Source organism: Habropoda laboriosa, unplaced genomic scaffold (genome assembly GCF_001263275.1).
Source record: "Habropoda laboriosa isolate 0110345459 unplaced genomic scaffold, ASM126327v1 scaffold88, whole genome shotgun sequence".
NCBI classification, from domain to species: Eukaryota; Metazoa; Arthropoda; class Insecta; order Hymenoptera; family Apidae; genus Habropoda; species Habropoda laboriosa.
The window spans coordinates 1,196,092-1,213,798 of NW_017100219.1; the positions used below are offsets into that span (position 1 = coordinate 1,196,092).

At 41.0% G+C, this 17,707-nt stretch overlaps 1 protein-coding gene across 11 annotated transcripts in view; it reads left to right on the plus strand.

Moving 5' to 3' along the window:
- Nucleotides 1-17,707, plus strand: part of LOC108570998 (troponin I-like) — a 36,911-nt gene that overhangs the window by 10,191 nt on the left and 9,013 nt on the right. For 4 of the 11 annotated variants that reach the window (XM_017932943.1, XM_017932944.1, XM_017932947.1 and 1 more), the window contains 4 exons: nucleotides 10,280-10,323; nucleotides 11,699-11,840; nucleotides 14,723-14,740; nucleotides 15,537-15,575. In XM_017932943.1, coding sequence (XP_017788432.1) covers nucleotides 10,280-10,323; nucleotides 11,699-11,840; nucleotides 14,723-14,740; nucleotides 15,537-15,575 — 243 coding nt within the window. Of the gene's footprint in view, nucleotides 1-598; nucleotides 700-10,279; nucleotides 10,324-11,698; nucleotides 11,841-12,554; nucleotides 12,649-14,722; nucleotides 14,741-15,536; nucleotides 15,983-17,707 lie in introns of those variants that run through there. The other 7 variants (XM_017932945.1, XM_017932949.1, XM_017932953.1 and 4 more) reach the window with 5 other exon arrangements.

Sequence of the window (17,707 nt, forward strand, 5' to 3'; positions counted from 1 at the left end):
GTTTGTTACGCACGTGCCAACCCTTACCGGTCGATGCACCTTCGAAATTTCGCTCCCGATACACCTTTCTTCTCTTCTCATTTCCTCGTCTCTCGCCTTCTCTGAAACGAACGGAAAAATCGAGGAAGCTCCGTTCTTATTCGTACGTATCGCGTGGAAGTTTCGAGGGAAGCATAACCGGGGAGCGTAACCTCGTGTTGTATCGTCTCGATGGAGGTCGATAGGACAATTTCCATTCGTACGACAAAACGAAGAAAAGCAAACTAAAAAAACAAAAAAAAAAAGGAGAGATTTCAGAGCAGGTCACGTTCGCGTCGATTTTCACGAGAACACCATACGGTTCGGTCGTCGAACGCGATTAGGCATTCCGGCTTTCGCGCGACTTTTACTGTCACGCGAGCAGAACGAGAGAGGGACACTTTTTACTTCTCTCGAGAATCGTAACGACAAGATTGCAACGTGAATACAGTTTCGCTAGACACTTATATGAATCTCACTCTCTCTGTCGTTCTCGCTCGTTTGCCTCCTGGCAATTATAGCGAAAGTAACGTATTACCGAGTGGAAGTATATCTGAGAGACACTCAATGTTCTTTGTAGACGATTTGAAGGAGATTTGCCAAATGTATTACGACCGCGTCTACCTTTGTGAGGGTCAGAAGTGGGATTTGGAGCGTGAAGTTCGGAAAAGGGACTATGAGGTACAGGAGAAAAATAAAAGAAAGCAGCAAAAACCCTCCCCCCAAAAAAAAACGAACCAAACAAAACAAAAAAAAAAAAAAAAAAATGAAACGGCGAACAATGCGAGGAGAAAGAGAGCAACCGTCAGTCGCACGTTTCTTTTGTGCAACCCGCCCCACGAACCACTGACTTTTCTCTCTTCGCGTTGTCTCTCGTTGTTCCACCCTCTTTCTGTACATAGACGTCTCTCTTTGAGCTCTTTCTCTCTTTCACGATGTTTCTCTTGGAGAACACGTTGAGTGGCGTATATTTTCTCTCCCCTCTCGAGAGCCAGAAATCGAACAAAAGAAAAGAAACGTTCTTTGTTTCTCTTCCTCGCGAATCTGAACGCGATTTTTTTCTCTCTCTCTCCCTCTTTACACGTAGTTTTCTCTCTCTTTCTCTCTCTAAACACGCTAAACGACGATTATCGGTCGACCGTACTGTATAATCTTGGTCAGTCCTGTGTCTCGGTGATCGAAACCAAAAAGGGAAACCCTTCTCGCAGATCTTCGATCCGTTCGAACGGTAATTTCGAAGAAGAAAAGAAATTTTTTCACCCGAGTTCTTCTCCATTTTTCTGCCTCCAGACCACCGAAATATTCGCGTCGACTCCTGTGATAAAACGGAACAGCCTATACCGCCGAAACCCCGTTTTTTCTTTTTTCGCGTGGATATGAAGTGCCGCAATTAAAAGCATTTTTTTGCCCTTCACTCTTCAATCGCTCTTTTTCTCCACTCTTTTTAATCACCTTTTTGTCTTTTTTTTTTTTCTTTTCTAGACGACCTGTCGTCGTCAATTTATTCACCCGCCTTCTCTCTTCTTTCTCCCGCCTTTTTATCTGTCTCTTCTGTCTATCTGTCTTTCTTCTCCCGTGTTTATTCTCCGTAGACGTGTAGATATGTCACACAATCTCTCTTTCTCTCCGTTTCTACGATCTATCCACCTCTTCTTCTACTCCTCTCTCTATCACTCTCTCTCTCTCTAACAATACGACGCAGGCATAGGCTTTCTGGGCTTTCTACTAACTCGCCGAAAAAGGAGGATAAAGGTAAAAGCTTTCCGCGAGATTCGAATCAGGGCTGGGCAAGCTTATGGAGGAGACAATCGACGTATCGGTACAAGCAACGACGCCTTTTCTCTTCGTCCGTAGAGCCAACGATCGCGTCTCTCTATATCTGACTGGTCCGATGATTTTGCCAGGCGACCGTAGCGAGGGAGGATTTCGTTCAAGAACCGCATAACGCGTTCTCGCCGAGAAAAAAGGAAAATCGTGAAATGAGAAGGCCGCGTGTGTCCCAACGATAGATAAAAATACAAAAAAGAAACAGCTATACGAGAAACCCCCTTTGTTCCCCCCAAAATATCATCAAACTTCTTTCTCGTTTTCTCTTTTCGATTTCATTTTTTCTGTTTTTTTTTTCTTCCTCACGTATACTTCTTTTTTGCTGTAAACGAGAAGAATTATGCACATACATGTGTATACATGCATATATATATATAGAAAAAAAATCAAGGGAAAAGAACACATCGAAGGGGCAAAAGTGATCCCTTTCAAATCTCACGCGAGATTCTAAACAAAAGAAAGAAACGTGTGCGTGAGACTACGCGCGTGTGTGTGCGCGTGTGCGTGCGTGGGTGTGCGGTGCAAAATCGGAAAAGTCAGAAGCTAAAAAACGAAAGAATAGATAGGGGAAGTAATGGGTGTGGAAAAAAAGAAAGTAACGAATCGAGGAAATGTCGCAGAAAAAAAAAAAAAGGATCGCGTCGGATCGTATCGCCGTTGAAAATCGGCTCACACTGTTGTACATTCTCACGTCTTCTTCGTGTTTCTCTCTGCTCGCTTTACACCCTCCCCGGAAAAATCACCCCCCTTTTTCTCTATCGTTCTCTCCGTTTATCTCTGTTGGTTTCTACGCGCCTTTCACGTCTCTCTATTTTCTCTATCTTCTCTCTCTATCTATCTCCTCCGATCTATTTCTCTTATTGTTGGCTATCTCTGTTTCTCTCCACTATATGCCACCCCGCGAGCTTGATTTGCTGGAATGTCGTTAAAACCGCTGCCGATCCTCTTTTGCTTAACCAAGGGTGCATGGCTTTGCTGTTACACACCTTTGCTGCTAACAGTTTAAGAAGGTCCTTTGTCAAATTTCTACGTCGATTCGGGAGTAACGTCGCCCCCGACGAGATCCTCGCTAGGAGGTGAAGTTGACACTGGGTTTACGGACGTTTCTTACGCAGGGTGTCCAAGGTTTTAATGGCCAAACGCTGACAGTATATTCCATGGGTCGAAATTGAAAAGAAATGTTGTACAAACGTAAGTCTTTTGGAGCAATAATACGAAACGAAGGGGAACAATAGTGATACAGAAGTAGATGAGCAATATTTACGTTTACTCCGTTTATGCAAGAAGCAGCTAATACTCCGTCTGAAAAATGTCCACCGTTTATGGCAACGCAAGATCGACACCAGAAGGTTACTCTTATCTCAGTAAATGCATCGTTGATTTTTCGCATCAATTCGTTACGCGATCTTGTAAATATCGATCTACTTCTGTATTACATCGCAGTAACCGCGAGTCTGCTATTGTTTCCTTCATTTCTGTGTTTGTATAACATTGTTTTTATTTCGATCCATAGAATATACCGACAACGTTTGCCCATTAAAACCTGGGACACCCTGTATACACTGCCGGACAAATGTTTCCAATCACTGTGCACTGCGAGTTACACAAACATTTCCAGAATAAAGTTAGCAATTTTAAGAATATTTTAACCAATTTTTCCTCGTTCAAGTCAATCGAGATAAGGTAAAGTGTTATCTATCTCCGCGACATCAATTTCAGATCTATAAAAAATTAGCAGCGCGTTCAATTTTACCGTGAACTAGCAGGTGATTCGAAACTTTTGGCCTATCTTTTTCGTCAATTTGACGCGCGAACGAAACTTCGTATTTTCTTTAAAAAGCAGCTTATTTTATTTGAAAACAACATATTGTGCACTGTTAACTGATAAACCAAACTGTGCGATATTATATATCAGGGGTGGCCAGCTACGCTACCTTTGGAAGCCGCATTTCAGGAAGGAATATTTGAAGGAGCCACTTATTTATCTTTGATAACAAAACAAACAACGAGAAACTGAAAAATCAGTTGAATTTTTTAAACTTTACCCACAGATCTTCCTTCGGTGAAATGGAATAATTACTTTTGGACATTGATCAGTTTTAGTTTACCATATTTCATACGTACTATGTGCTATGGCCACCCCTGGTACACAGGGTGTCCCCTAGTATTGATGGTACAACCGTAGAGGTAGTGATTCTACATGAGAAAATAAGTTGAAAATATAGAATAAATTTTTTTCATTAGAGGCTTCGTTTCCGAGAAAATCAACTTCAAATTTTCTTCGAGTACGCATGCACCCTACTATGTCGCGTGGATGAATGGATTTCGACGTTCGCTGTAATTTTTGCATTAATAAAGTGTAGGAATCTAGGGAAAAATTTTGAGGGACCCCAACGGGAATCGAACCCGGGCCTTCGGCTTAGCAAGCCGAGGCTTTGCGCGCTCCCGGACCTTCGGCTTAGCAAGCCGAGGCTTTGCGCGCTACGCCAACCACTCCCTCTGTGTTGTCCCTTCGAGGTTTCCTATTTGAGTATGGAGGCCTCGATACTGCACTCGGCCATCCTGTCCTCAGTGCAACACAACTCAACACCCCTCGGATACACTTCCCCACACAGTGGCACTCTCAGCCGAAACTCTGTTTCTCAACTCTTTTTTGGGAGACGTGCAACCCTCTCACATGTTTTCATCTCACAGCGCTTGGCTTCGTGCAGCCGTAGATACCTCCATCCTGGGCGAGCCCCCATTTGTAGGAACCTAGGGAAAAATATTGAGGGACCCCAACGGGAATCGAACCCGGGCCTTCGGCTTAGCAAGCCGAGGCTTTGCGCGCTACGCCAAACACTCCCTCTCTATTCTCCCTTCGAGGTTTCCTATTTGGCTATGGAGGCCCCGATACTACAAAAGTAAATCTTGATAATTACACGCTTTATTATTACTCATAAACCTACTCCAAGTAAATTTAAAGTCGATTTTCTCGAAAACGAAGCCCCGAATGAAAAAAATTTATTCCACATATTTTCTCACGTAGAATCACCCCCTCCACGGTTGTGCCATCAATACTGGGACACCCTGTACATTCATATAAAATTTATAATAAGCATAAGTGGTAGGAGAGAAATGTAAACGGTTTCTGTAATTTACCTCGTGAAAATTACGCGCCCCGTAAACCTAGCGTTAATTGAGATTTTGAAAGTGAAGCAAGTCTATTTTAGAAAAATACGAAGTCAGTGGTAACAATCGATAGAACTCAATACGATCTTTTTATCTGCAAAGAATCTATGGTGAAAATGAAAAATGGACTTGCACTACTTTCAAAATGAACAGCTAAATTGTCGAATTCACCGCGCGGAAAATCATAACAGAATATCTCACGGTGTTCGTTGAATTGTAATATACTTTATAGTGGAACAACGATCTATTCTTGATCGAGTACGAGTATATTTCTCATTGTCGCCCAGCGAAATTAACCGAAGCACGTTTTATTCAATGGCTTTTCGCAAACTTTCCAACCGTCATTCTTCTCTCTACTCGCGCGATTTCTCTCGGGCTGGTACATCGAGATTAACAGCATGGTTCAATTTTTCACGCTGCACCAACGCCAATACGCATCGCAGGATTTTCTCTTAACTTCATTTTCGGCCAATCTCGCGAGTTTGAGTCGCGAGGCGAACCGATCGATCGATCTCCGGGAAAATATCAAACGGGGGCTCCGTTCTCTGCTTCTCTCGCTGTGTGAAACATGGATTGGCGGGGCTTTGGTAAATAACGTTGTTGCAGTTTCGCGATGACAGGGAAGTATGGCACTTCATATTCCCCGCGCGGGAAGGAAAGAAAGGTAGCGATTTTTTCTCGTCGACGTGTTAGCCTACGATCGGAACAGTAGCAACCGATCGACAGTAGAACTGTTGAAACGCGCCAATGGTATAGTTGGCGGAAGCGATGCGGCGAGGTCGTGAATTGAAGAAATTAAGGGACGACGAAAGATTGGGAGTCGTTTGTCAGTTTTGAATTGATTTATGAAATTTCTGCTCAGAATCTTTCCTTTAATGGCTCGAGTGTTAATTCTACGTCGAAAAGTGGGCCACGAAGTGCAAATTCGATTCTATTTTTTTTTTTTTGTAAAAAATTGAACAATTGATCGAACAAAAATTTTCTCTTTTTCTTGTCTTTCATTTTCTCTTTGCAACGATAGACAGAAAAATAGTCGAGAAGCTTCGTTTGCATTCCAAGTATCGTATAGTTTCGATTGTTGCGAATTGTTGATACGAATTGGTGTCTAAAATTTTTTCTTAGAATCTTTCCTTTAGGAGCAAAATGTTTAGCATCGGGCCACGAAGTGCAAATTCGATTTTATATTTTTTTGTAGAAAATTGAACAATTGATCGAACAAAGATTTTCTCTTTTCAACGATAGACAGAAAAGTAGTCGAGAAGCTTCGTTTGCATTCCAAGTATCGTATAGTTTCGATTGTTGCGAATTGTTGATAAAAATAGATTTATAAAATTTCTGCTTAGAATCTTTCCTTTAATCGTTTCAGTGTTAATTCTATATCGAAAAGTGGGCCACGAAATTCTATTTTATTTTCTTATAAAAAATTGAACAGAAACTGTGCTTATAATCAATTCTGCCTTCGTTTCTTGTTATTTTCAATCAAATTCTATTCTATCATTTTTTGCAATCTGTCTATTTGCTTATAAAAAATTGAACAGAAGCCCTTCACATAATCAATTTTGTCATTGTCTCGTGCTATTTCCAAACAAATTCTGTTCTATTATTTTTGCAATCTGTCTACTTTTTATCAAACATTGAACAGAAGCCCTGCGCCTAATCAATTTTGCCATTGTCTCGTGTTATTTCCAGCCATATTCAGAAAAATGCCGAAAACGGAATTTTTTCGAATTTTTCCACATCAAACGAAAGAACCGCGATGGTATTTTTCGGTCAGATTTCTCCAATAACAATTTCGAAGCTAAATATCTTCAAAATTCAAACATCAAAATTACAATTTCGACGAATAAAAATTTTCTAGCGCAGTGCTGTTGGCACAACTTCACCGTAATTTAATCCTTCGTTTTTCATCTTTACGCGCTTCCACATTAATTTAATATAAAACAGATTTTACAACGATGCAGCCGAAACGAAAAATTTAGCAATTGCACCGTCGCGACGCACCCTGTTCATTAAAATTTGCCACAGCGAAAGGGTTAAACCTCCCTCGCCACCTAATCAACGGTAATTCCCGCGTTGGTGAAAATTCACCAGCGGCTGCAAACGATTTTTCAAAAGTCAATTTTTAAATTACATCCATTTCAAAACCTAACCAATTTTACGACCTCGTCACATCGCTTCGGTCGACTATACGATATACCGCTGCTAAGTTCGAAGAGCAAGTAGGTATACAGTGTAAATACGAAAATATGATCCCGCCTCTAAGAAACTTTTTGCTGCCCCTTTTTGTTTCTCAACTCCGCCCCCAAGTTTGAACAGAACGTTCGTATTACTGTACACACGTATTTATAGCATTTCTCTGTTGCCCCCGATCTGAAATTGTAGATAATACGAAATGCTGGGTTTTTTTTTTCTGTCACCTCCTTTTCCAAACGCTTTTTTTACTTCCACACTGTTTTTTTCTCTTCTCTTTTTTCTTGTTTTTTAACTCTCACGAAGGTGGACCGTCTCGAGGCCGAAGGAGAGACCGGAAGTGCCATGCTGTGAAAATTCTCCGGGCCCAGTTTGCCCCCTTTTTTTCGTCCGTTTGTTACTCGTTTCACCCCCACCAACCCCTCGTGATGTTTTCGTCTGTGACCAAAGTTGCCCCCGTGTAAATTAGCCACACCCTCTCGTTCGTTTACTCGTCTGTGATTGTACCATAGAAAGAGACGATACGGACTATCTCTCTCGTTCTATTCCCCCCCTTCCGCCGTTGTCCCGTTGTAAGAGACGTGAAAGCGAAACACGTACACGCGTCTACGATGCCTGAAAATGGGAACGAGCGAAAGTGATTTTGCACCGATTCGCACGCACCACCGTCTGTCAGTGTCCTCTTGTCATGGTGTTCAATTGGGCCTGTAAATAGCGGATCCTTTCTGACGGGAGTCTGTTCCTCCTCTGAGAGAGTATACACCTTTTCTTCATCGATCCTTCGCTAGAATCGTCCGTGTTATTCAAATTCAACGACTCGTACGCGTCTCAGGTATGCGAACACTTTTGCCACACCTGAGATAACGAGACACGCTTAATTCGAAGAGAGAAGTGTTTAAAAAGAAAAGTACGAGTCGATTGTTAGAGCGAAGAATTAGAGGGATCCTTGAAGCACTGAGAGGAACAGAATTCCATCGGTTCAGAAAAGGGATTGTAGTGGACTTTTTACTCTTTTTTTGTTCTCTTCACCCTCTGTGGACAAAGAGCTGATCGTGACCAGCTCTCCCCCTGATTGGCCAGAATGAAATTCACATCCTATCATCGCTGATCCCTTCTTCTCTCTTAATCCCGTCTCTTCTTCCCCTTTCTTTGTCTTCTCTCTCTCTCTCTCTCACCCTCTGTGTAATTCGTCAGCCCTTCTCTCTCTCTCTCTCTCTCTCTCTCTCTCGTCGACCAGAGCTGTCTTTCCTCAAGCTCTCGTCCGACACACAGTCGTCGTGAAGGCGAACAGCGGAACGAGCAAAGGAAGGAGACTTGTCGCCTGGAGAAAGACAGAGAGAGGGAGGAGAGAATCCGACAAGTGGCTTCCACAGGAAGTTTCACCCCCGAACGAAGCAATTCAAAGACACTAGAAAATCAATTTGCTTGAAAGATCGTTGGAAAAAGCGGGGAAAGATTTCGTAAGGGGAAAAGCCATCATGGTGAGACTTATTCTACACCTGTGTAGATTGAAACGATCGACTGGGAGCAGAATAGACATTTTTCCCTTTTTTCACATCAACTTTTGCGTTACTTCGTTTCTACGTATCGAACAGACAACGCCGTTGACGTTATTTCAGAAACCGACCTCTAAGTGGAGATGAAACTTGTCACATTGTGCGAAATGTTCTTACACGTTTAACCCCTTAACCTAAAAAGACACAATTAGATGTATTAGTAGGAAAAATTTATTGTAATCCTAACTTTCGTCTCAGTTTCTAAAACTGAGGATTACCAAACGTAATTAATTTGTAACAGATTAACTTTTATTCCATGATACGGCATTAAAACAAAATGGCCGACGCTTAGATGCTCAGTCAGAAAGGAAATCATAGATTAAGGGGTTAATCACAATTTTGTCCTGGCTACTTTTACGATCAACATTTGATCAAATTTTGCCGGTTTTCCCCCGAACAAACAGCTACCAATGCTCTTTTGTGTTTCAAAGTGGCCCCAAAAACGAAGAAATGAAGAACGTGGCTTTATAACTGTCGCATCGAAAACAATGTGTTAACGCAACGAGCATTAACGAACTTTTTGCCATTTCTCTCTTTTTGCTCAGTCCTTGTCTGTCCGTTGAGGGACGTCGAGGAGGCTGTTACGTGTACAAGTTTGATCTAGTCGCTAGTCCGTTTTAAATTTCTCTTTTTTTCTTTCCCTCTGTCTGTCTATTTGTGCATCGATGTATACATGTTCTCTCCAAACGCACAGCCTTTCCTATCGATTCGTCGAAGTATACAGTACACACGGTACATATTTTCCCCGAAAATCGATTCCACAATCTCCCCGATCACCTGGCATTGCAGTTAATCAGCAAGCCAATTTTACTGTCAATCTCGAATCGTCGAGTGACACGCTAACCGAAACATATCTCTCTATCCGTTCGCCGATCCGTGTGAAACCTACTCCTACCTGCTTTTGCCACGCAGGTCGCATGCTAAATTTCTGCTCCGAGTATTGTATGTACATTATCATACCGTGTTCTCGTTCTTTTGTCCGTCTAACACCTTACGATTGCTGCTCGACTTTCATATTTTCTATCAACGATTTACCTCGTGCTCGAATCTTCGTGTCCATACGCTTTCTTTGGTTTTTCCTTTTTTTACTGTCTGTGCAAGAAATATTACGTGTGCGTTCGCCTGCATTGTGAATGTTGTTGTTGTTGTTGTTGTTGCGTGTTCACTGTGATTAAAAGAAACACTCGACGCTTCTTTTCTTAGTGTAATTACTGTCCAACGGGACCAATGTCCCGCCGAGTTGTCCCGTTTCGGGAGTATCTTTTGTGGAACGGTGTTTCTTGGGAAATAACGACTGTTAAGTGGAATATCGAGAGGTTTGATGCGTTTGTTTTCGTTGGTGGATTCAGAAGAGTATTTTAGGGGGATTTAGAGAAAGTTTCCTGAGAAGATCGTTTCACTGGATCTCTCTTTAGTGTTTCGCGGTGAAAATTCATTCGATGGAATATTACGCATGATTACAGTAGATTGTAAGAATTGCGCTGATGTGATACTAATGCAATTTTTCGTGGCTGCAGATCGCGGACTTGAACAGCCAAGTGAACGACCTCCGAGGTAAATTGTAAGTAGCCAGTTTTTTACTACGAGGGAATGTAGCGAAGTGGTAATCATCGATATTGGTGAAACTTTGGTATGTGGTATTACTGAAAATGAATCTTTTATCTGCAATCGTTCAGGTTGGAGGGGTGAAAATCGCCGTCAAACTTTTATTTTTCAAATTTGTGAAGTTGGAAGATACAAAATTCGTCAACTTACTCTATTCCTCGATTTTTAATAGTTTTAGGGATATTAGAAAATCGAAGTCAACGATAGGGGTGATAAACATATTTATTTAAAATTTTGTTTAAATTTTATTTTTCAAATTTGCAAAGTTTAAAAATTCAAATTCGTCAATTTACACCATCTCATAATTTCTAATATTTTTCGAGACATCAGAAAATCGCCGTCAAAGGATAAGGGTAGTAAATATATTTATTTTAAGTTTTTTCTTTATTACGTTTTATTTTTCAAATTTTCAAACTTGAAAGATACAAAATTTGTCAACTTACTGTATTCCTCGATTTCTAATATTTTTCGAGATATTAGAAAATCGCAGTCAACGATAGGGGTGATAAACATTTATTTAAAATTTTGTTTAAATTTTATTTTTCAAATTTGCAAAGTTTAAAAATTCAAATTCGTCAATTTACACCATCTCATAATTTCTAATATTTTTCGAGACATCAGAAAATCGCCGTCAAAGGATAAGGGTAGTAAATATATTTATTTCAAGTTTTTTCTTTATTATGTAATATTTTTCAAATTTTAAACTTGAAAAATACAAAGTTCGTCAATTTACACTATTCCTCTATTTCTAGTAATTATCGAGACATTAGAAAATCGCCGTCAAGGATAGAGGCAGTAAATATATTTGTCTTAGTGTTTTATTTTTCAAATTTGCAAAGTTGCAAAATTCAAAATTCCTCAACTTACACCATTCCTCGATCTCTAATAATTTTCGAGATATTAAACTTGCAACGTTACTTCCATCGGTGACAACGAATCTCGAGGATTTATAGATCACAAGAAAACAACGCGACAACGCAAAATACAAGAGTAGACTCTCAAAACCAAATCGTGTTCGCAAAAACAGTGAACTTAGTTACTGAACCAAGTAAAGCAAACAAGAAAATCGGTTCAAAATAGACTGAAAGTGCCCAAATTGTTAATCTAACCTACATCACACACACTACAAACAATCCAATTTGGAAACCAATTTCCACCCCTCCACTAAGCCCAATTTCCATCACAAAAAACTACTTACCAAATCTCTTCTCAAAAACTGCCATACACCAAAGTTTCACCAAAGTCCATCTCATTGTTTTTCCTCCCATCGACCCCACATCCTTCGAAGAAACTTCCCATTCTGGTTTAATAACAACCGTTAATCTTATTAGCATGAAACCCACGCTGAAGAAAGTCTCCAAGTACGAGAACAAGTTCGCCAAGCTTCAGAAGAAGGCGGCCGAATTCAACTTCCGCAACCAGCTTAAACAGGTTAAGAAGAAGGAGTTCACCCTCGAGGAAGAGGACAAGGAGGTAAGGAGGATCGTTTTCGATAATAAACAATCGATGGTCTAATTTTTTTTTTTCACGTAGACATTCGTCCCCCTCCCGTCGATCGGCCATTTTTCTCCGACTGTTTTTCCGCCCGGCTCGCGTTCATTCGGGAGAAAACTGGTGGAAATACAAGATTCGAAAGTTTTTCCATTCAGAAAAATTCCACGTTAATACGATCGTACGATACAACAGGCAATTGTTATCGATTTGACTTGCATTTCTATAGAACTGTCATCGCGGTACGAAAAAATGTTTCCTACGTTTTTCCACCTTTTTTCTCCGCTCGAACGCTTTTCAATTTTTCCCATTTTTTCTCGCCGCCATACGACGGGTGGGACTGTATTCACGTTTTTTTTCCAGCCATTGAGAAAGACAGTTTTTGTGGCTCTGGTTTTCTTTACGTGTAATAAAACCCAATTGGCAGGTTTTTTTCCTTGTATCAGTAGCATTTTGTTCACTTATTCGAACGTCCTCTCACGGAGATCAATCGACGTTTTTTTCCGAGCACACACTTTCCAAAATTATCTTTTTCCAATTTTTCCATCTAGTTTGCTACGTACAATTTTTTCACGCTCACATCCTCCGGTTGATCTCCCGCCAGAGGGACCGCAATTTTTTTCGTCCTTTTTTCGTATATGTAAATACCCCAGTAGTAGCGATAGTTTGACTAGGCAATTGTGTTGTTCTCCACAGCCCAAGAAGTCCGAGAAGGCAGAGTGGCAGACGAAGAAGTAGATTTAAAAAAACACATAAAACAAAACATTTAAACAACAGCAAAAAAAAAAAAGCAAAACAAGTCACACGCGTATACAGGCAAAGAAGGAAAAAAGAAAATTATATATACATATATATACGACAAATAATAATGCGATATTTTCGAGAAAAAAAAGAAAAACAAGAGCTTTGAACGTGCAATTGTCCGCGTGATCGCGAGTTTAAAGAGAATTTCAATCGAAAAAGAAATTATACGCATCGAACGGAGGAAATTTTGTTTTCGTTAGCTCTCTCCCATGATACTACATCGTTCTCACGTTGATTACATACGTGGCCTGTTTTACCACGTTCCCTCGAATCGTTTTCAGCGAAAACACTCGTCCATGTTCCTTTGAAATGTTTTTCGTCGATTTTACCGTACCTAATCGTCTCGCGCGAGGAACGAGAGCAAATAGTTGTGGCTCGTACACGAGTTGTTTCGTTAGGTTGCAAGCCAGGAAAGGGTTTCTTCCTCGACTTCGGTGTGGCAACCACCGGCGGCGAATCAGATCGCGTATTTTTCACGGTCGAAACGCGAGAATCGAAGTATAAAGGAAAGAAAAAAATATACCAAAGAAATATTGTGTCACAATAAACGATCGAAGAAAGTGCATGTTTAAAAAAAAAAAGAAGAACAATTCTCTCTCTTTCGAGGAACATCTCTTACAATCTTCCAAATCCTCCTCTGTCTTTTGTTTATTTTTCTCACGGCAGATCTCGTCAATTTTCTCGAGGCTTTCTTTTATTCCCGTCCGCGCTACAAGTAGAACAGATACGCGCTGTTTTCGTACATTTTTTATCACACACTTTTTATCCGGCATCGCGGAACGATACTCGGCGTGAGAAACTCGATCGAATACGAAAATCCTGTCGATGATGTTATAAAGGAGAGGAGGGAGACGATTCACCGCGAGATATTCGATAAGAATGGGTCGAGTGTTATCGAGGATCGTTCCGTTCTGCTCCACTAATTTTTTTTTCTCTACAGCTCCGCTGATCTCTTTTCCATTTTTTCGTTTCACCCGTCTCGATATCGTTCCCCGAACGATACCGGAGTTTTATCGACCACGATCGTACCTAATTTTGCTTTTTAACGCGTCTTACTTTTTCTCTCTCTCTCTCTCTCTCTCTGTCTGTCTATCTATCTCTCTTCTCTTCTCCTTTTTCTCTATCGCGTAATAAACAGCCGAACGCGCGGTATTTAAAGGAAAGGAAAAAAGGAGGAACGAGTAAAACGAAGCGATAAAAAAAAAAAAGAAAAGATATGTTATATAAAAAAAAGAAAAGAAAAGGTGAGAATGGCTTACAAAGTATATTTAAGACTCACAAGACTTTCTTCCTCGTTTCGTACGTAATCGCAGAAGCGCTTCACTCACAAGTGCCTTTTCTCTATCTCTGTCTCTCTTTCTCTATCTCTGTCGCTATCTACTTCTTCTCTTTCCATCATTCTCTCTCTAATTACTCATTCATCGACTGCGCTCATTTCGTCTCTCTTCTTGTTTCAACTCGTTGATCGCGCGCAGGCCCGTTCATGCAAAGTGAAAAAAGAACAGAACACCCTCGCCCGTAGGGAACTTCGCGTGCTGCGCAAGAAAGCAAAGATTAATAGCCGAAAGATTGTGCTTTTGAAGAAAAGAAAAAGAACGCCAGCTGTCACTTTCGATCGAACCCTTTCTTCAAAGATACGCACATAAGCTCTGTTGCAGCTTGCCTTTGCCGCCATCGTTCGGCTGCCATGCTTCCAGGCTGTACATGTGTAGGATTGTTGTCCCGTCTGAATTCTTTTTTTTCTTCATTTCGCAATCGTGCATCGATCATCCTTCCTTCCGGAGAGAACTCCGCGCTAGTACACGTTTCACGTCGATTAATTCTCAAACGACGCGTTCTATCGTGATCGATGCACGGTTCAATTATGCCATCGTCGTCGAGCGTGATTCGTAGATCTGTCCGGGGTACGCGCCGGCGATGGAAAAGGAGAACGCGCGATAGATCGAACGAATCACGGCCGACACCGTTAATCGTTAAGTTATTAATTAGTATGTACGCTCTAATAATTGTCCATGTCTTATCTGTTGACTAATGATGTTGCTCTTGCATTATGTTCGCAGAACGCGTCAAAAGATAAGGTAAAGCTTTAAACGATCAACTCGTAGATCGGCATGCTTCTTTTAGGGGAGAGTGTGCGTGTATTAGTCCAGTTACTATAGCTTACAGGGATGGTGTGAACGAACGAAGCAAAGAAAAATCATATAGGATAGACGATAGACGAAAAAAAAAAAAACAAGCTTAATCTCCTTAACGATTACTGTACTCGATCGCACCGTTACTATCGGCGATTTTTTTTTTTCAATATTTTCTTTCCACCACCGACAATTTTTCCGTCAATTTTTTCCCGTTTTTCTCTTCATTCGAGCCTCGGCTCGAGCGAACCACCACGTTCTCGTATAGGATACAATCTTTCCATTTTCTTTTAAATTTTTTTCTTCTCCGGAAGACTCTTCTCTCGCCTCCTTTCTCACTAACAATCTGCACGGCTTTCTGGATGACGACGATATGCGTAAAAGTGAGAGAAGGTCGACGCCAGCCGTCGCGAGATCGACGGAAGTATGAAATTGGCGATGCTTGCTAAACAATCGAGAGACTTGAAAATTCCGACGGATTTTTCCCGCCAGATTTCCTCGTACACGCGTGCACGACACAGGACGAGAACGAATATTTTCGTGGACCGAGGATTTTTGAAACGCGTGACGATTTTCGCGTTCAGAGGAGTTGCCTGAGAAAATAGAGAAAAGTGTTACCCTGCTTTTTGCGAAAGTTGCCCCCCTTTACGCTAACCCGGACCTTGGCGTGTGCGAATTTTTGGCCGAGTTGTCGCCGCGGAGGTTCGTCTGTCGCTCACGTATGTTCTCTGAACTTTTGCAGAAGAAACCCGACTGGTCGAAGAAGGGCGAGGAAAAGAAGGTAAAGGAAGAGGAGGTGGAAGCATGAGGGAGATTTCACCATTCACTCTCGAGAAACGGAGTCGTCTGTCCATCCATCCATCCGTTTAACAATCTTCGACGCAACGAAAACTTCCTCATTTATTATTTCTTTCATTTTTTTTCTCTCTCTCTACCTGTCTGCCATCGTCTCGAATATTAACTCCGATACTAAGAGAAGAAAGTCCCGAAATGCACGCAGAAATCACCGTTGCCTATTTGTATGTTTCTGTCTCAACGATGACTCCTCGATCAGTTTAATCGAGAATTCACCGAACATATGTCTTTCGTGTCCGAGTTCTAATCCAGAGTTCAGAATTTTGTGACTGACCAGCTCACTGTCTTTTCACACTTTTCTTCTACTTTTTGTCTCTTTAGTTTCTTTTTTTTTTCTCTCTCTCTCTCTCTCTCGTCTACCACGAGACACCGTATGTGTATATATATATCTATTTTTTTAAAAACGAGACACAAAACCCTGTGACCATTCACGTGCTCATCTGTCGATGAGATTTTTTTTTTTTTTACACTTCAATCCTGTTATTTGTACATGTAACTCTCTGTGAACCGGATAAAAGGGAGAAATGAAACATAATGGAATAGCGAGAAAAAGGGAAATCGTTACTTAAGGTTTATTGTAAATCAACACAGAAAAAGAACAAAAAAAGCAAAAAAAGAATATTTAACGACAATGAAATGCACATCTATCTGTGGGTTCATTCTCCTGTACCTGTATCCTCGTTCGTCCTATGTGATATTTTGTGTTCTGTGTCTTTGGAGTATATTGACGTCGATTATTAACCCTTTCGTTGCAATCGTCTCTGTCGGGAAATGATTTTGTCTCTTTATATATCGAATAATCTAATTTAATCCCTTGACTTGTAACAAGTCAGACACTTTGCACAGATTCCACTTAATATGCGACAAGAACAGCTGTATTAGCAACAGAAATCAATTTCAATTCCGACTTTCTGTTTGTTTTCGATGACTGAGGATTATTAGCTTCTCTTATCTAAAATAGTATACAACTTGGATGCACAGTCGGTGAAAAAATCATAAGTCGAGGGATGCGATATGGTGTATAGAACACACTGTACTGAGTAAAACAGCCTTCGTAAACATAGGTCGAAAGGTGAACCGTTTCTGGGATATGAACATTTTTGTTTGCTAGCGTCATGATTGACTTGCGGAAGATTCTCCATTTGTATGCACGCTTGGCATCTTCTTCTTACAGAGTCGCGAACTCTCTCGAAAGTTTCACATCTCTGTCGAATTATTTGACAAGCATGGTGGATTCGGTTACGTAATTCTTCTGAGTCATTTATCGGCGAGGAATACACTTGGCTTTAAAGAAGTCCAAAGGGTTCAATTCGGGGGATCGAGGGGGATCGAAGTCAATCGTGATGCTAGCGAACAAAAATGTTTATATCACAGAAAGACCTATGTTTACTAAGGCTTTTTCACTCAGAACAGTGTGTTCTATATACCATATAAATATTGAATGGTTTTCTTTGAACACCCTGTACACGCATAAACAAAATAATTCTGTTCACAGAAATACGGTTAATCGCGTTAAAATCATTCGCGAAATTTTCAAATACGATCCCTTAACACGTTGAGCGTGGAGCCGATTTCGCGGCACACAGCGGCGATCACTTCGCGAGCTGTTCGGTTATAGAGTATAAAGAGAAGATAACAAATGCGCTCACACGGCATTCGGACGAAGAAATACCAATCCGGGTTGATAGAAGTAGGGTTCATGAATTGCAAAAAGAAAGAAGGAGACGTGCATAAGATTTATTTTTTAAACACGATACTGCCGGTCCCACGAACCGACCCAAACGAAAAGTTCACTGTCAGTCACCACGGACCGACGCCGCCTAAACGGAAAGTTCACTGTCAGTCACCACGGACTGACGCCGCGCTTAACGTGTTAACTTATAACGAGTCAGACACTTGGTACAGATTCTACAGAAACAGTTATATATCGCTAACAAAAATCAATTTTAACACTCTGCAATCGAGTGGCGACTGAGAAGAGACGTTAAGTAATTGTCACTTGGTAAATAATTAATTAAGACAGGGAGCAGATCTACGGGCCTCCGTAAATTTCTCCAT